At 34.7% G+C, this 20,888-nt stretch overlaps 2 protein-coding genes across 3 annotated transcripts in view; both read right to left on the bottom strand.

Moving 5' to 3' along the window:
• Nucleotides 1-20,888, bottom strand: part of LOC133184407 (low-density lipoprotein receptor 1-like) — a 129,850-nt gene that overhangs the window by 52,169 nt on the left and 56,793 nt on the right. The gene's annotated exons all lie outside the window — the stretch shown is intronic.
• LOC133184408 (very low-density lipoprotein receptor-like) lies at nucleotides 1,723-14,285 on the bottom strand. Its single transcript, XM_061319475.1, has 3 exons — nucleotides 14,116-14,285; nucleotides 13,834-13,968; nucleotides 1,723-2,078 (listed from the first exon to the last, which is right to left on the bottom strand). Exons 1-3 carry the CDS (start codon nucleotides 14,195-14,197, stop codon nucleotides 1,978-1,980), a joined length of 318 nt encoding a protein of 105 aa, XP_061175459.1. The 5' UTR covers nucleotides 14,198-14,285; the 3' UTR covers nucleotides 1,723-1,977.

Below are 20,888 nucleotides of genomic sequence, written 5' to 3'. Positions count from 1 at the left end.
TGACCAATTCATCTTGTCGAATATGAAAGGTGGTGTCCTGTAGATTTGCATTAAAGTTTTAGAATTTTAAATATTACACCAGGGGCAAAACGGGGGCTAAAAATGACGTTTTTCTTTTTTACAAAAACCTTTTTCCCAGAACTCCTCTTACATTTTAAGCAGTAGCCTAGTCATGTGCAATAAGATGTAGAACAGTTTTGGAAATTTAAATATTACCCGGGGGCAAAATGGGGGTCAAACAATGACGTTTTTTTTTTTTTTTTTTTTTTTTTTTTTTTTTTTTTTTTTTTTTTTTTTTTACAAAAACCTTGTATTAGAACTCCTCTTATATTTTACGCAGTAGCATTGTCATCTTTTGGAAGATGATTGGTAGTGTCCTATAGATGTGCAATAAGGTTTTTAGGAATTTTCATTTTAACCCCTGAGGGTCAAATGGGGGTCGAAAATGATGTTTTTTCAATAAAAAAAACACACCCAGCTTTCAAGAACTCCTCTTACATTTTAATCAGTAGCCTTATCTTTTGGAAAATGATTGGTGGTGTCCTGTAGATGTGCAATAAGGTTTCCGGTATTTTTATTTTCACCCTGGGGGTCAAATGGGGGTCGAAAAATGATATTTTTTTTTATGCAAAAAGACCTTGATTCCCAGAACTTTTCTTATATTTCATGCAGTAGCCTAATCATCTATTTTGATTGATGATGTCCTGTAGATAATGTTTTGGGGTTGAAAAATGACTTTTTTTAAAATACAAAACAGACCCTGGTTCCCTGAACTCCTCTTATATTTTATGCAGTAGCCTAATCATCTTTTGGAAGATGATTGTTGTTGCCCTGTAGATGTGCAATAAGGATCGGAATTTTCATTTTTACCCTGGGGGTATAATGATGTTATTTTTTTTTTTACTATGACCTGGTTCCCAGAAACCCCCATTACATTTTTCGGAGTAGTCTATCATCTTTTGGAAGATGATTGATGGTCTCCTGTAGATGTGCAATAAAATTTGGAATTTTCATTTTCACCTTTGGGGTCAAATGGAAGTCGAAAAATGACTTTTTTTTTAATAGAAGAAAAACCTTGGTTCCCATGACTTCTCTTATATTTTATGCAGTAGCCTAATCATCTTTTGGAAGACGATTGGTGTCCTATAGATTCAGTTCATCCTAGAGGGCAAATAGGGGTCGGAAAAATGATGCTTTTTCTGCATTTTTAAACTACTTTTAGTAACCATGGCAACATCTTTCATGGAAATCAAAAACTTATAAATCACTGAAATCGAAACAAAACACTAGGAGGAGTAGCGGTTTAAATGAGTTTCATTAAAATATCTTTTTTACTAGCCATGGCAACAGTGTTTAAGGAAATCAAAAACCGATAACAAGAATAATGTATCTTAGTATAGTCTACTTGTGCTCCAAGTATTAGTGAAATCTAGGGCCAAAGCTGTGGGAGAAGTAAAGTTTGGAAAAAAATGATTCTCACGACACCCTATGCTTGATCAGTGATAAGATTTTTTATATATATTTAATTAAAAATTAAAAAGAAATTACTAAAAATGTCACTTTTCCGATGAACTTAATTCATTTTATTAGGACATAAATTGTAAATACTGAGCACTGTCATGTACATTTTAATTTTGCTCTTGGTTTTGAGATTTGGACTTTCCTCTTCCCTACTTGCGTAAAGCATCGGCAAATTTTGACAAAAACAAAGCTCGTGGTGTTGCAAATTTTAATATCATTTACCTTAAAGCATATCTCTGCTCATTTAAAAATAAAATATCCATGTAAAATTTCAGTTATTGCTCATTCTACTCAAAAAGTGAATAAAAAGAACTTTAACAATTTAATTCATCTGAACCATCCACGCAATCTACATCCCCGTCACATTTCCATGACTTGAGGATGCACTGTTCATGATTGTGGCACTCCCATTCTCTATCCGCTTTACACCAATTCACTAGTGTGCAGTCTTTTTCATCACTCTTTGCAATCAGCATCACCGTCACATTTCCAGGAAAGATCAATGCACTGCTGATCTGAACACTGGAACTGGGCAGCAGTGCATAGAGTTACATTAGCTGTAATTAAAAAGTGGTAAAATGTAATTGAAAAATGTACAGTGCCGATAAAGGCTTTATCACTGTGCAGTTTACTAGTAATCACTAGTACTTTCAATCTGAAATATGGGTATAAATATGAATATAAATATCACATATCATAAGATTTTGCAGAACATAAAAACACATAGGACATTGTTTTTCATCGCTGTTTTTTTCTTATTTATATTTACAATTTTATTCACATATTAATGTAAATATAAGGTATCACTGTCTAGTTTGTTGGGTATGCCAGGGCATCAACGATAGACGGAAACGTGGGATAATTTGCATAATGGGCTTCTTATACAATAACTTAAACAAGAGGCCCAAGGGCCTTAACGGTCACCTGAGTATAATACAACAATTTAGAAGTTAAATACAGTGATAGATGAAGCTTTGTTCCCCTAAAGCAAGAGAAGTAGGAAGATCAGGATAACAAAATAATTAGTCTAGTATTCAGTATCAACTCATAACTTAAGTTCCAATCCGTCCCCCACTTAACACTATCACCATGTAGACTATTAACAAACTATTAGTGCTTCTGTACTATTTTTAAACCCATATTATGACCTCTAGCATTGACCTCTCTTATGGTCTTTGAAGAACTTTTAATAAGATAAGTTATTTTTGTCTCATTTTTATTTATTTATTACTTACAGGTCTGCCTGATTATTAAAACTAAGAAAGTACTTTTTGAATTATACGATAAACATTCTTGCATAATTATCTTTTTCTATTAACCTTTCAAATACATTATTTACAGTGATTAATTATCAAAGGTGAATGGAAAAGGTGAATAACTTCACTCAGTAGAATACAAATTAATAGAGCCCTGCCCAGGATCAGAATGCTTAGACAAATAGTCCAGATGTTCAAAAATCTGGTAGAAATACGCTTACTTATATCATTTAAACTTTTACTCAGTTTGCTTCCGATATGCCCAGAAGCAGAGAAGAATTTCACAGGTACAAAGCATTTTCACTACAGATTCAACAAAGCCTTACCCTAACACCAGAACCCAAGACCAAAGGTCAAGAAATTTACAAATTTGGAAGAGTTACCCTCACCATCATAACTATGGACTTCAAAGAATTAACACTTTTCCACTATATTATCAAAAGCCCCCCCCCCCTCCTCGTTATGCCAGAACCCCTGACCCTAGGACCACAAGATTTAAAAATTCTGTTCGAAGCTCCCATTTTCATCATAGCTAAGCAATTTATTAATCAGCTCAACACTAAGGAGCAGACAGGATTAATTAATGATTAATTAATAGAATTAATGCATTTTCACTATATAATCAATAGAGCCCCCCCCCCCCCCCTCAAGAACCCCAAAAACTGAGGCCATATATTTAAAAATTTTGGAAGAGGCATCCTTGCCTATCATAATCATGCACTTAGTTTGCTTAAATAATCTCCAGTAGCAAAGAAGAAGATTTTCATAGAATCAATGCATTTTCACTCTATAATCAATAGAGCCCCGCCCTAACACCAGACCTGACCCTGGGGCCATGAAATTCAAAATTTTTAAAAAGGCATATTTATGCATCATAACCATGCACTTAGTTTGTTTAAATAATCTCCAGTAGCAGAGAAGAAGATTTTCAAAGAATCAATGCATTTTCACAATATAATCAATAGAGCCCCACCCTAACACCAGAACCCCTGACCCTGGGGTCATGAAATTCACAATTTTTAAAAAGGCATCCTTATGCATCATAACCATGCACTTAGTTTGTTTAAATAATACCCAGGAGCAGAGAAGAAGATTTTCAAAGAATTAATGCATTTTTACTATATAATCAATAGAGCCCCGCCCTAACAACAGAACCCCTGACCCAGGGGCCATGGCTTTCACAATTCTGGAAGGGGCCCACCTCCTCATTATAACTATGTACTTAGTTTATCACCTTATTGCCCAGGAGCAGAGGAGAAAATTTTCAAAGAATTAATGCATTTTCACTATAAAGTCAATAGAGCCCCGCCCTAACACCAGAACCCCTGACCCTGGGGCAAGGAAATTCACAATTTTGGAAGAAGCTCTCTTGCTCATCATAACTATGTACTTAGTACTTAATTTAATACCCAGGAGCAGAGAAGATTTTCAAAGAATTAATGCATTTTCACTAGATAGTCGATAGAGCCCCGCCCTATCACCAGAACTCCTGACCCTGGGGCCATGAAATTCAAAATTCTTGAAAAGGCACTTTTGCTCATCATAACTATGTGCTTAGTTACTTTATTTAATATTCAGGAGCAGAGAAGAAGATTTTCAAAGAATTAATGCATTTTCACTATATAATCTATAGAGCCCCGCCCTGGGGCCAGAACCCCTGACCCTGGGGCCCTGAATTTCACAATTTTGGAAGAGGCACTCTTGCTCATCATAACTATGTACTTAGTTACTTTATTTAGTACCAAGGAGCAGAGAAGAAGATTTTCAAAGAATTAATGCATTTTCACTATTTAATCAATAGAGCCCCGCCCTAACACCAGAACCCCTGACCCTGGGGCCCTGAATTTCACAATTTTGGAAGAGGCACTCTTGCTCTTCATAACTATGTACTTTGTTACTTTATTTAATACCCAGGAGCAGAGAAGAAGATTTTCAAAGAATTAATGCTTTTTCACTATATAATCTATAGAGCCCCGCCCTGGGGCCAGAACCCCTGACCCTGGGGCCATGAATTTCACAATTTTGGAAGAGGCACTCTTGCTCATCATAACTATGTACTTAGTTACTTTATTTAATACCCAGGAGCAGAGAAGAAGATTTTCAAAGAAATAATGCACTTTCACTATATGATCTATATAGCCCCACCCTGGGGCCAGAACCCCTGACCCTGGGGCCAAGAATTTCACAATTTTGGTAGAGGGCTCAATGCTTATTACAATCATGCCAACAGTTTGACTGCTTGATGTCCTGGATTAAAGAAGAAGATTTTTAAAGATTGCATTATTTTTGGTGGTTTAAGCCCCACCCCTCAGGCCCCGGGGGGGGGGCAGGGTCCATGAAATTCACAATTTTTGTTCCCCTTTACCCATAGATGCTATATGCCAAATTTGGTTGAAATTGGTTGAGCGGTTTCAGAGAAGAAGCTAAAAATGTTCAAATGTTAATGCACGACGCACGCCGACGGACGAGAACGGATAGCAATAGGTCACCTGAGTGACTCAGGTGACCTAAAAAGGGGTGGATAAATCCTTTCAAGCCGAATAGATCGAAGGGTCTTCTTAATTAGTAGAAGACATTGGTGAATATTTAGTATCTCTACGGTTTACAATTTGGAAGAGTAGCAATAACAAGGCTTATCATGCAAGGGGTAATAACTCCTCTAGGAGTCTTCAATTACGCAGGGTCAACTACAATAATATTTCAGTCCATTATGGTTTACTATAAATATTTTCGATCAATCTTGAAATTTAGAATAATATCCAAAGGTCTTTCGAAAGAAAGACCAAAGAAAAAATTAAATATGCGGATCTTAAATGAACACTTTGATTTTAAGTCATTAAAAAGGTTTCGTTTTAAGAATTAAGATACATAAATTTTGTTTTATTAATTAATTCCTTTAATATATTTAAGAAGTATCACAGTATGTTTGCTAGAACTGGATAAGAGACATTCTGGAATTTCTACTTAAAGTGACAGTACGGCGAATCTCATCAAAAAACAGACTTGATAAAATTTTCCGATAGGATTTGGAATTTTTTTACTACTCATAAATGTATACACTTTCAGAAAATTACAAGTTTCATAATTAAATAATTTTGATTTCATTACAATTAATAATTATTTATGGACCATAAATATCTACATCGCAACGTGTTCCGGGTTCCACATTCCATGCTATACAAGCATGCGGAGTTTTCTTAAACAAAACAGCATGGTAAGAGAATGAAGGCCTGTAGGCCTGCTACATTGACAAAGTCGACCAAGAAGAAAAAGAAACTGAAAACAGAGCTTGAAAAAGCAACTTTCCTGATTAAAATTTAGATTTGGGATTAATATAATCATTGGATGAAGAAGAAACGGGTTATCGGCGACACTCAAGCAAGGCTCGTGAAGGTTGTACTTTACAGGTTTGTTGATACATGTTATCTTTTCTAATATCTCCATGGTTTTCAAAGAAAAAAATCAGTGTAAACTCAACAAAAAATGCACTTATGACATATAAACATTGCTGCCATTTGAAGTGCATATTTTAGTGGAACTAAGCAGAACAAGAGGCCCAAGGGCCTTAACGGTCACCTGAGTATAATACAACAATTTAGAGGATCCATACAGTATAAAATGAACTGAAAGGTGAAGCTTTGTTGCCCAAAAGCAGGAAAAATAGGGTGATCAGGATTAACAAAATAATTAGTCTAGTATTCATTAACAGTTCATAAATTAGGTTCTAATATGTTCCCCATTTATCACTCTCACCAGACAGTATATTAAGAAACTATCAGTGCTTCTGTACTCTTTTAATTCCTTGTGGAAATCTCTTACATTGGCCTGAGTAAGACTCTTGGTCTTTGATGAACATTTAAGGTACTGGTATTCCATCCCTAATAGCCTCAGATTCAATGAATTTGAATACATAACAGATGTGTACTCAGTATATTTAGACATAATCTACATTTATTACTGTTAGCATGTAAGAATGGAAGTGTCCTAATTTATGACTTGACCTTTGTTGAAGAGTTATCTCCCTCTTTTTTTAAGTAATAAAAATCAATTTTAAAAAAATATATGGTAAAAAAATTGTTTTCAATTGTCATTCTATTTCTAATGATTTAATGGATCTTTCCACCACAGTAGTTATTGATATTCTTATTATCTGAATTTTTATTTTAAAAAAAATCGCTTGTCTGAAGTTGTCTCCATAGACGTCAATGCAATTTCTATAAATTAAATACTGCTTAGTTAATTACGTTTTTGAAACTTTCACTTGGTAAATCCTTTTCTACTGTAAAGTTCTTTGAATTAATATCAGAGTATTATATACGTGATTGATATTTAAGGATAGAGAATTAGTTCCTATTAGGGATGGAAAACCTTAATAGAGAAATACCGACATCTTACGAACGAACGTAACCAAAAAAGGGATCGTTCATTGTATTCACATTTGCATTATTTAATTCTTCAATGTTATTGCGATTTCAAAAGATAAAATCCCCGCAGGATACCTCAAAACTACTTCTTGTCGTAGTCGCTACCGTGACGCAACAATACATTTCACTGGACATTTAAACGAGCAAAGGTGTTCCGAAAAGGGAAATACACATGTAAAAGGAAAATGAAAAATGTCTCATTTTGAAGCATGTAGTCAGAGATTCTGTCTTACGAAAACGAAAAAGAGGGCGAAGGAGAGTTAAAAAAAAATAAACATAAAACAATGGCCTTTTTGTTCATGCTACTGGCTAAACTTTGGACATGTAAATCACATACGGTGCCAATTTTGATGCACCAGATGCGCATTTAAAGTTACATAGTGAGTCAATATCATGGGTTTCTTTTAAGTTTTCTTTTTCGTGTTGGGGCAAACTAAATTTAGTTTTACTTATATTTTTCTCCACTAAAGTAGATTTTTTAGGTTCTGAAACCTGTAATTTTCTTAAATCTAATACTTTCAAGAATTGAATTAAATCTGCATGTGTCTTGCAAAAATTTTTACTTCTGTCAGTTTTCCCGTTAGTCCGTCACAGTTTCTCTTTAAACAAATTATGTCTCTTAAGTAGATTCCTTATTTTACGCGAGTACTTAATATCGCAAAATGGCCGAAGGGCGTCAAATCGCGAGAACAATAATTCGCGAATGGGTGATTTATTTAGAGATTTTACATACAGTAAAGCACCATAAAATAAAAGCGAGTAATTTTATTTCGCGAATGGCGCTTCTCGCGTAATTACGCGATAATTTATTCCTCGCGTATATTTAGGAATCTACAGTAATGCTCATGCTGAATTGTTGGAAATCCGAAATATTTAATTTAAAAAAATCAAAGAGCTGAAAAAGGGGGGGGGGGCAAAGACTGGAGCAAAATTACATCGAAGGATCGTATATATCTAAGAAGAAGCCTTATCAACCGAAAAATTACGAACCGGCTTTTTTCCCACGGATTCATGATATGGTTATAATACATGTACATGTATATTGAAGCCGGGTTTAATTTTATTTTGATAGATTTCTTAGCCATTACAAGGAATTATCATCTCTGACAATATCTGTGTAGAAAATTAATCAATAGCCATTCCTGACGTGACATATATGAGAATGTTTTTGTAAATGAAACTCACACACACTCATTTTAAAATATTCAGTTTTTTACAAAGAAAAATGCAATGCAATTAAATCAGCTGAAAAGAAATTGGCCTTAGTAACCCCTGTCCACATGAATGCTGCTTCGGTGAGTAATTTCCAGACACGTGGTATCAACCAAATTAGGTTAGACCATCTTTAAAAAATTGTTTCTTTGCCCTCACCGACTGGCTAAAAATGACCCGACTAAAAACTTGTTTAATCTGAGGAAACGATAATTTTCCCTCCTGAATTTTCTTCTCCATCAATAAGAATGTTGACATTTTCTGGAAAAAAAATTTATAACCTATCTACCGACCCAATTTTTATATGATAATGTATAAAGAAAATTTTTTACGAAAAAAGTTGGACCACTCCACATGAAAAAAGGATTTTCGAGTTTAAACCTCACCCCCCTTTTTTTCTCTGGCGCCCCAAACCCCTCCCACTTTTAAAAACGAAAATTATATGTTTCTAATTCGACTAATGGATAATAAATAAATCTGCAGCAATATAACTTTTACCAGAAAGAATTTATGACTATTTTAAAAAATGGAAAAAAAAATATCAGTAGAATCAGTGAAAACTCGTCTGTTCTGTTTATTTGCCTGTGTGTGCAGGTACATTTGAAGCATGCCTTGACAACTCAATGAATCAGCGTCATGCACTTGATGTCTTCAAATTATTCACAATTAGAAAAACTACAGTATCTTTTTGTCAGTGTACTTGAATAAATCATGGATTTGTTTTTTCTTAGAGGTGACGCAAGTTATAATTTCGACTATAGTTTTTTTTTCTGTACATTAGAGCTTCGGTCGAAATTACTCTGAGTGCGGGGTCAAAGTTACCCTTCACGTGTAATTTTATATTCTGACGAATAATCAAACAATGATATAATGGTACATAGCTTGAGTACAAAGAAAATTTAATAAATATACACCACCTAGAGGGGCCTGCCCCCACCTTTTCCACACATTACTTTTTACTGTTGGAAATGTTCATTGAAAGGCTCGTTGCCCCCCCCCCCCCCCCCCTTTGTTGCATTACAGTCAAATAAGGCTATTGTAGTACATGTAATGTATGGGGAAAAAAATGGTACCGAAAGAAGGTTTTTTTTATTATTATTTTGCTTGTCAGGTTTTTTCAGGTAAGTTGAATTTTTTTCTCTGGCTGCCCCCCCCCCCCCCAGCTTTAAATCTGTGAACCCTACTCAAATACATAATTTGCAGCTTTTATAATCCTCATATCTATACGGATATAACATATATCATGAAAGGCAGCCGAAAGATAAATTAAGTGAAGATTGCAACATAATACATCATCCAAGAAGATACTGTCTATCATATGAATGCTCGTTTATTTTTTTGAAGTGATATTTCACATAAAGAAAAACCTACCCTTCTTTCTTTATGAAGTTACTTTTTCTTTTACTAGATACGATATGGGAAAAAAAATATTGCATATGCATGCATTGCCCCATTCCACTTTTATAAGGATTGTAGTATATGGATCGTAGTATTCCATGTATTTAGTTAAATGTAATGAAAATGGACATTCAATTCGATTAGTTGAGCTTCGACCCCCTCTCCCTTCCCAAGTACACAAACATCTACGCGCGACCACTTTAAAAATATTACGTTTTCCGGAGAAGTGCCAACTATTTTCTGATTTTTAATGGTTGATTTCTGAAACGTTGGAAAACAATGTTACATTGTATAATTCATTACAACAATTATTGTCCATTGCATGTGCTCTCTCTCTCTCTCTCTCTCTCTCTCTCTCTCTCTTACAAGCACATAAATGTATACTTTCAAATACAAGACACTATATAATCGCATCACCTGGTAACTTGTTGCCTTTGCATGGATTTATACAGGGTGTGAGTTTAGATTTCATCCATGCTATAAAACGTAACTTTCCCCAAATGAACACAGCTCACACTAGTATATACGTATAACCACTGACGCATGACAAATGTGTTTCCTAACCCGTCATAGGTATTTTGGCGTATTTTCTTCTATTTGTCCGCTTTTAATTACATTGTAAGTGATTACAGAAAATTAGACAGAAGAAATTATCATTTACAAAGTCATTAACATACTGTCCGTTCTATTATACACATATACTTAATTTTTCTGATTTATTAATTTTAAACTGGGTGCAATAACTGGTCCCGGGAAAACTACCAAGATACGGGAAGTTAGGGCGAGTTACGTTCGTTCGTAAGATGTCGGTTTTTCTCTAATAAGACAAGTCTACCTGATCATTAAAACTATGAAAGTACTTTTTGTATTATACAATAAAAATTCTTGCATAATTCTCTTATTCTATTAACCTTTCAAGTACATTATTTACAGTGATTAATTATCACAAGTAAATGGCAAAGGGGAATAACTCCTCTCAGTAGAATACAAATTAATAGAGCCCTGGTCTGGACTAAAACACTTGACCAAATGGTCTTGATGTTCAAAAATCTGGTAAAAATACCCTTCCTTATTAAAACTTTTACCCTTTTTGCCTCTGATATGCCCAGGTGCAGAGAAGATTTTTAAAGCATTAATGCATTTTCACTATATAATAAATAGAGTCCCGCCCTAATATCAGAACCTCTGATCCAGGGGTCATGAAATTCACAAATTTGGAAAAGGCATCCTTGCTTATCATAACTATGTATTTGTTTAAATAATACCCAGGAGAAGAGAAGAAGCTTTTCAAAGAAATAATGCACTTTCACTATATGATCTATATAGCACCACCCTAGCACCAGAACCCCTGACCCAGGGGCCATGAATTTCACAATTTTGGTAGAGTCACTCTTGCTCATCATAACTATGTATTCGATTTGTTTCAATAATACCCAGGAGTAGAGAAGATTTTCAAAGAAATAATGCACTTTCACTATATGATCTATATAGCCCCACCCTAGCAACAGAACCCCTGACCCTGGGGCTATGAATTTCACAATTTTGGTAGAGTTACTCTTGCTTATCATAACTATGTATTCAATTTGTTTCAATAATACCCAGGAGTAGAGAAGAAGATTTTCAAAGAATTAATGCATTTTCATTATATAATCAAAAGAGCCCCGCCCTAGCACCAGAACCCCTGACCCAGGGGCCATGAATTTCACAATTTTGGTAGAGTCACTCTTGCTTATCATAACTATGTATTCAATTTGTTTCAATAATACCCAGGAGTAGAGAAGAAGATTTTCAAAGAAATAATGCACTTTCACTATATGATCTGTATAGCCCCACCCTAACACCAGAACCCCTGACCCTGGGGCTATGAATTTCACAATTTTGGTAGAGTCACTCTTGCTCATCATAACTATGTATTCGATTTGTTTCAATAATACCCAGGAGTAGAGAAGAAGATTTTCAAAGAAATAATGCACTTTCACTATATGATCTATATAGCCCCACCCTAGCAACAGAACCCCTGACCCTGGGGCTATGAATTTCACAATTTTGGTAGAGTTACTCTTGCTTATCATAACTATGTATTCGATTTGTTTCAATAATACCCAGGAGTAGAGAAGAAGATTTTCAAAGAATTAATGCATTTTCATTATATAATCAAAATAGCCCCGCCCTAACACCAGAACCCCTGACCCTGGGGCCATGAATTTCACAATTTTGGTAGAGTCACCCTTGCTCATCATAACTATGTATTCAATTTGTTTCAATAATACCCAGGAATAGAGAAGAAGATTTTCAAAGAAATAATGCACTTTCACTATATGATCTATATAGCCCCACCCTAGCACCAGAACCCCTGACCCTGGGGCCATGAATTTCACAATTTTGGTAGAGGGCTCGCTCAATGCTTATTACAATCATGCCAACAGTTTGACTGCTTGATGTCCAGGAATAAAGAAGAAGATTTTTAAAGATTGCATTAATTTTGATGGTTTTGGCCCCACCCCTCAGGCCCCAGGGGGGCAGGGGCCACGAATTTCACAATTTTTGTTCCCCTTCACCCATAGATGCTATATGCCAAAATTGGTTGAAATTGGTTCACTGGTTCCAGAGAAGAAGCTGAAAATGTTCAAAAGTTTACGACCGACGAACGACGCACGACGCACGACGACGGACGAAAAGAGATAGCAATAGGTCACCTGAGTAACTCAGGTGACCTAAAATATTTGTTTGACGTTTTGCCGCGATAACGTATGATTTGGTGGTTTTTCCTTTCTCGGATCCCAATACACAAAATGTCAACATTTGTACTTTTAATTCTGTTAAATTCGTCTGGATGCAGACTAAAATGTTTACGATTATTAATTTATCGGAACGTTATGATTTTTTTGCTTTTAAGAATTGCCTTTATCTCATATTCCATTATAATTGTGAACTCTACAGTGTGCAAGTGTTATTTTAGAATTCACTTGTTTTTTTGTTTGTTTGTTTGTTTGTATGTTGTTTAACGTCCCTCTCGAGAAATTTTCACTCATCTGGAGACGCCACCACTTGCCGTGGACAGCTGCAAATTTTGTCATATACTCGGCATTTACGGCCATTGAGCAGTGAGGGATCTTTTTCGTGCCAGCACCTACTGCGACACGGGACCTCAGTTTATACGGTCTCATCCGAAGGACCGGTCTCCACGTCCCACAGTGGGATTCGAACCCGCGACGTAAGGATCAACTCCTTACTCCGCGACTCTAGAGCAGACGCTCTATCTACTGCGCCACGCGGGTGACGAATTCACGTGGTACAAAAATAAACAGATCTCAGATTGCTCCAGTTTGTACTACCCTTGATTTTCCGGCAGATTCTAATTACGTTAATTTTGTATGAATTTTGTATGAATTAAAATAATCTAGAATGTATTGTAAAATGCCAGTAACATTTCTACTTGTCCCATACTATCTTTTGTCCGATCACATTTCAAAAATTCTTCCTAAGGTCTGATGACACGTTCATCAAATATTTGTTGTGCTTTTCTTTGTAAGATATAAGAAATATTCGTAATATTAACATTATCTTGTGATTTCTAAACTGTTTTCAACATATCTGAGGAAATAAATGGAGCAAAATTTGTGATATTGACAATTCAAATTATTTTTAAATAGGATTGTATAGGAAACATTACCCTCTGGTATCTTGCACAAATGTCTGGTAAGGTACCTCGATCAATTTTTTTCGTGAGGAATTAGCAGTACTTCAATGACAAATTCTTGGGAAAAATTATATATTATTGAGGAATGTGTCGTCTGATCTTAATAACAATTGAAATGCATACATCATGCATACAATACATTGGCAAAACATATATTAAGATGTGTTTCAAAGACGTCTGCATTATTTGCCAAAAAAAACATAGTTAATCCTATTCTACAATATTTAAAAAAAAATCTTAAAGTGCCCAACGTTTGAGAAACGTTCATGTCACTTTGCTACGAGTCTAACTAATGAAATATATGTTGAATAAATAAACTCACGGCAGTTTTCCTCATCTGATTGATCACCAGGGTCTGGACAATCATACTTTCCATCACATCTCCAGTTTACAGAGATACAGCTCCTCATACATTTAAACTCGTTCTCTTTACATAGAAGGGGTGTCTTAGGCTCAGCTAAGTAATAGAATATACGATTATACAAACTTTTTTTAAGTTTGTCAAAAATTATTATTTTACATCGGTTGATAACATACTACTTGCATTGAACTCCCCGCTAAGTATTTACAAAATTTATTTGGTAAATAATGTAAAATTTCTTACCTTCGGGTACTAGACACACTGCCATGTAAGTAATTAAAAACAACAGTTGGAAAATATTCCTCATCGTTGAAAAAATGTGCATAAAACCAAGAAAACTTTTTTTCAAAGATTGACGATTTTATTATAAGGATATGTACTAAGAATTGACAAGTGAAAAACAGCTGTCGGAAAAAAAGTTATCAGTTATATACATTTATTACTGCATGGTGAGTACTGTACTTATGGTTTTAAGTTTAAAATGATACAATCATGGTCATTCCAGGGGTTTATTTATACCTCCTTACCAACAACATCTGTCGCGTAATATATGTATATTTCGAAAATTGCGAAATGCACATAACACAAATAAATCAAGAGGCCCATGGGCCACAACGCTCACCTGAGTAACTTTGGTCCTGCTGTTCTTCACCAGATTTCCCCCTTGTAATACGTATTGTTGCCCCACCCTATCCCTGAGGGTCTTAAATTGAACAATGTAAAATCTTCACTACCGCAGGATGCTTCCTGGTAAGTTTCACTTTTCTGACCCAGTGGTTTTTGAGAAAAAGATTTTTTTAAGAATTTCCCTATATATTTCAATGCAAAACTTTGATTCCCCATTGTGGCCCCATCCTACCCCTAGGGGTCGAGATTTGAATAATTTAGAATCTACACTACCCCAAAATGCTTTCATTTAAAGGACTTATTGCATGATTTTTAAAAAATCGTAATTTTATGAAAAATATTATCTACAACCCTGTTTATTAAAATACTGGATACAATTAACGTTGTTGAAAGCATATTTTAAGCGATATTGAGAGTTGAAATTCAAATACCGCAATATGCATATTTCAATCGGATTTCGGCAAAATACAGCTCTGACGTCATAGGCGACAATTGAGTGGTAGAGAGATAAGTTGCACACTATTAACGGGCTTATCAACAACAAATGCAGCTTAATTACGAAAAATGCTGAAAAAATTAATTCCTAAAGTGATTTTCAATAACTTTATAAACAATAAATAGTTCCCAGGTATAAGGTTTATGAGATATTTCTGTTTTTTTTTTTATTCCAAACATTTAGAATCTGAAACTTTGACGGCCATGTTTCGTGATCGGAAAACAATTTTTCAAGACCACCATCCTTTTACAGAATACATGCATAAATTAATATTTATGTTAAAAACGATGAAAAACAAAGTCATATAATGTTAAATTTGTGAATAGAATGGTTTAATACAGGTAATATGGTAAAAAATCAAATTTGTATTGTAATGGCGAGTTTCTTCGCCGCGTCTCCCTCGCTATCGTCGCTGCTATTTTACAATGCTTACAGATTTTCAGATTTTATTCTTGCTGACAGTCCAAATATATAAGGGTGGATATTCGATTTCGTACTAAAAAAAATCAGTGATTTGATCGTCCATAACCATGATAACACAGAAAATTCAGTTTGTGTCGGGTATTTTTTAGTAAGACTAACGTGAACAGCTGATCAGCCATTGTCGTCTTTGACGTCACAGGGTCACGTGATTGCTATCTAATTAACTTGGATTCTTAAATCAGGGGTTTTAATTTGAGTCAATAATTGGTTAATTACCGCGATTTATCCACAGTAAAAACACAAAATTCATAAACTGTGCTTATAAGGAACGTTATAGGCTTTTTTAATTTAAATAATTTAGAAACATGCGATATGTCCTTTAAGTTTCAGCTTCTCTGGCCCAGTGGTTCTTGAGAAGAAAAATTCTGAAGATTTTTCCTATATATTTCAATGTAAAACTTTGATCCCCCATTGTGGCCCCACCCTACCCCCGGGGTTATGATTTGAACGATTTAGAATCTACACTACCCAAGAATGCTTCCATGTAAGTTTCAGCTTTTCTGGCCCAATGGTTCTTGAGAAGAAGATTTTTAAAGATTTTTCCTATATATTTCAATTAAACTTTGATTTCCCACTGTGGCCAACCCTACCCCCGGGGGTCATGATTTGAACATTTAGAAGCTACACTACCCCCAGAATGCTTCTATGTAAATCTCAGCTTTTCGGGCCCAGTGGTTCTTGAGAAGATTTTTAAATGACTCCACCCTAGTTTTGTATTTTCTTAACCATCTCCCCTTGTAAAAAAGCTTGACCCTACATTTTAACAATTTAAACTCCCCTTCACACAAGAATGCTTTGTACTAACATTGGTCAAAATTGGACCAGTGGTTCTTGAGAAGAAGTTGAAAATGTGAAAAATTAACAGACGGACGGATGGACAGACAGACGGACGGACGCCGGAGAACAGGTGATCAGAAAAACTCACTTGAGCTTTCAGCTCAGTTGAGCTAACAAGTACATGTACATATTTAGAATATTTTTGTGCGTGTTTGTTCCGTTTAAAGAAGACAAATTGTTTCTCTTTCTGTTTTTTTTTTCATATTGTAATGTGAGAAAATAACACAAAGGAATATGAATTGTGATATTTAAAATGTAAACTAAGGAAATTAAACAGAATATGTGAGATAATTGTACAAAAATAAAAGAATTCAAATCTAGAATGTACATAAAAGAAACTTCTGACAACAGCTAGATACGTTAACATACAATAAGCTGAAGTAATGGAAAAAAAGGTTTATTTGGGGGGATGGGAAAAAAACAAGAACACTTTTCCCAGCAAACAACATGAGGAAATGCTGTTCCACCTAAGCAAATGCCAGGAATATTATTAGGCTGAAATTCACAAACTAAGTAGATATAATTACAATGAAATACAAAGCTTGTTTAAAAGTGGGTTAGAATTAATATGAATATCACTAAATGTGGGAACATTTTCTGAAATGTCAAATCAAAATTTAATAATAATACAAATGGTAATTACACCTATATCATTCATAATAGACAAAAACAATACTGTAACAATACATGATTGTACAATGTGTAAGTGCGATTTTGAGTTTTAAAATTAATTGATCAAATACTTACACCTTGGGAAAGACTTTTAAAAAATGATGACAATGACGAAATCAACTCAGTGGAATTGACAAGACCAAGTACGTTTTAAATGCATAATTTATTTAATAGCAGTTCATTTTCATGACAACTAACCTACAGATCCAAAACTATTGTAACAATTAATTACTAAATATATCATTTTTTTCATAGAAGAAGATATAAATGCACAAAGTTTCTAAATTATAAATAATATTTCTGTCTAAAATTTCTGTCTTGGTGCCGTGCCCTGGAAATAATATGTTCGAAACCTATGGGAAAGAGACGTTTAAGGAGTCATGACCCTCTTCTCTAAATTTACACAAAAACTTATAAAAACCCCTATATTGGTTTCCGCCAACAACAAAAGCATTAGATTCAAAAGGAAAATAATTGTTGCAGTTATAGTTTGAAACAGTGCTTACTTTTTCAGAAATGAATTTTATGTCTTATCATGATTTTAAGAAATTTGACACAGTGAATAGAAAGAGCAATAATTTATTTATCACAATATAAATATAAATATGAGGTATACATTGTATACGAAAATATATACATTTGTGGTATCTCTCTATTATATAACCATGCAGAGAGCAAATATCTTCATACCTGTATGAAGTTTTTCGAACGTCATAGGTCATTACGTGACCAAATCACACAGCGCAGTAATATCTACATAAAAAGACTTACTCCACTAAGCAATATAGCATGTTTTTCATGCATAAAAATGTACAAAATAGTTAATATGCAAGTAAAATGATAATCATTTTATTTACAATGTAAACGAGTATTTAATACAGTTCTTGATCGATTTTACATAGAAAACTACGTGTTATAAGTTTGAGCTGCATAGTCTCAACGTTTACCCTTATTTTTCTCGCAGACCTCTGAATGCTATAATTTTTTTTCATTAAACTTTACTCACAATAAATTTGAAAATCTGTTGAAAAATATCAGTGTAATGCAATCACGCCACAAACAGCTGACAAACACTGTACTTTGGTAGGCACACCTCCATCATCGAGATCGTTGTGACGTTGTCTTAACAATGTAAGCTGTCGCCAGTGTCTCCATGTCAACATCATAAATTAATAAATATGCCTTACTGGAATCGTAGATTCGATTGTCCGTCTCAAATGTATATATAAGTAATAAATAACAAGTTTAAAACTTCAATGGGAATTGAAGTGGGTCGGTACGTGATCAAATCTTCTGAGAAGGCCTTCGGCCTTCACAGGATTTGATTACGTGACCGACCCACTTCAATTCCCATTGAAGTTTTTAAACTTGTTATTTATTTCTTAAATAATACTTTGTATCACACACTTTAATTTCATATTAAAAACAATGAAGAACTGTTTTTTGAATCAGAATATCACTATTTCTAAAACGAGGCAAGCAAATGATAAATAAGTTGATGACACAAGGATATCAACAGTCTCCTTTAAAGTCAACATTTCGCAAATTCTGGACCCACCACCACCACCACGAAATAGGTTTTTTCACGTTCGGGAAATGGATTTTACGTTGTTTTTTTTTTTTTATACAAATGTTAGGCCATTATTTTCACACCGAATTGTCTTCGGAGTTTTCCATTTGTCCGATCCATCATGACAAGGAGCGCACAGCGGGTGTGAGCGGTCGACAGGGATGTTTACCTCCTTCATGGCACATGAACCCACCTCTAATGTTTTTAGAAATCCGTGTTTGCTCGTTCCACAATTTGTATTGTTGAACATTTTAGGATTATAATTAGGAACTTATCGAGTCGTTCCACTTCAATTAAGAATGACTGTGGTTGCCAAATAGGTTTATTTTAGGAATAAAAATGTATAGCCTGACTGGGGAAGTTTACGCTTAAACCACAAAGCGTGAACAACAAATACGTAGATGCTTATAAGGGCACGCATTTTAAACATAATTATCTTCCAAAAATTAAAATTAAAAACATTTGCCAACTTGTTCTATGTTGTTCTACTTGTGGGATGCAAGGGGGTCTGGCATGTACATAGCTGATGATCTAGCTCGCTGTTTTTTTTAAAAATGGAATGGACGACCAGAGAGCTACAGATCAACCATAGGAAAAGTGTATATATGTTTTTACCGTTCACGGTAGCTCAGTCGGTAGAGTGCTTGCTCCGTGATCGGGGGGTCGTGAGTTCGAATCTCGGCCGCGACTGACCTAAGTCGATAAAAAATGGGTAGCAACTGTTTCTTCGCCATGCGCTCGGCACTTTGAAGTGAAAGTTTCGGGTCCTTCGGATGAGACCTTAAAAACCGAGGTCCCGTGTCACGGCAGGCGTTGGCACGATAAAGATCCCTCACCGCTCAATGGCCCTGAGTGTCGAGTAAAGGTCAAAATTTGAAGCCCTTCACCGGTACATGGTGACGTCTCTATATGAGTGAAAAATTCTCGAATGGGACGTAAAACAACATACAATCAATCATATATATGTATTTATTTCTCCATATATTTAACCTGCTATCATAAAATACTACTCTTCATGTGTTCCTAACAAATTCTTCTACCAATTCCACAACAAAGCATTCCCAATAACCGTTGTTAATAGTCCTTTTGAGTCTGAAATTGAAACCAACAGAAACTTCGCCTATTTATACTGCCATTTCGGGTCGCATGAGTGTCACTATTCGGTCCAACACAATTCCTGGATAACTTATATATACATGTACATTGTATATCTTTAAGTCTTTTCAGTCTTTGGTTCTAATATTTTTCTCCTCTGAAGTTCTTAAACATGTAAATATTTTTGTACCAGTTGTTCAATTTTACCTTATTCATTAAGTATTTGAATTTTATGATTGGATTGACAGAACTTTTGCACGAACGTTACATATTGTTAGATTAGTTCAGAATTATTTATGAGTGGCGAAAAATGATTTATTCATTTGAAATTAGAGTTAACTATAATCAAGATTAAATGTTTTATTTTGACACTCAAAATGGCAGTAGAATTGGGCGAAATTTTCAATGGTTTCAATTTGAATTTCAGGCCGAATAAGGCTATTACCAAGGGTTGTGGGGAATGTTTTGTTGTGGAAGTATAACATGTAACAGAACATGTTAAGAACATATGGTTACAATTATTTTGAAATATATGCTTAAATGATCGGATAAATAAATCAATAAATGTGTGCACTTTTTGTGCGCAATAAATATACATTTTTTCTATGGGTGGACGTGCAACTCTGTGGGTTTTTTTCCATCACAATTTTTCAGACCATCCAGCTAAAGATCTGCAGCCAGAATGTACACCAACCATAATTCCTGGTCTTTTCTAAATTAAATATAGAGGTTCTTTTTTCAATATTAATGTCAATTTAATATTATTATTATATTAGTAACCAAGTCCAGATGACCTACTAGCCTCTACATGGACTATATGCCTACACTTAAGCATAGGCACATTATGAGTGCCTCATTAAAAATAGTCTTCATAAAAAATATATTTATCTATAATAGATTTGACCATGGATTTTTAGGTCATTACAAGGTTGCTATCTCTTACTAACAGATACTGTGTTTTGTCATCAGGGTCTTATAAATTATGCATCAATTTTGCTAAATTTACATATTGCCCATTGGAAACTCGAAGTTTTGTTTATTGTGCACATTTTAGTCTAGCTCTGTATAGTTATCACACCCCTTGTAAAATCAGCAATTGAAAAATCAATGACTTTATTACCTGGAGGGTTGTCATTACATGTTGGACTTGGATTCATGGTTCTTACGGGGATGAGTGCAGCTTGGCTTCCTCTGTCATCACATCTTGCAATGGCCTCCATTAACTGTTTAACCTGA

This window comes from Saccostrea echinata, unplaced genomic scaffold (assembly GCF_033153115.1).
Source record: "Saccostrea echinata isolate AGI-Se365-2 ecotype Australia unplaced genomic scaffold, CSIRO_AGI_Sech_v1 ptg000010l, whole genome shotgun sequence".
Classification (NCBI taxonomy): domain Eukaryota; kingdom Metazoa; phylum Mollusca; class Bivalvia; order Ostreida; family Ostreidae; genus Saccostrea; species Saccostrea echinata.
This window is presented reverse-complemented; position numbering and strand designations above follow the sequence as displayed.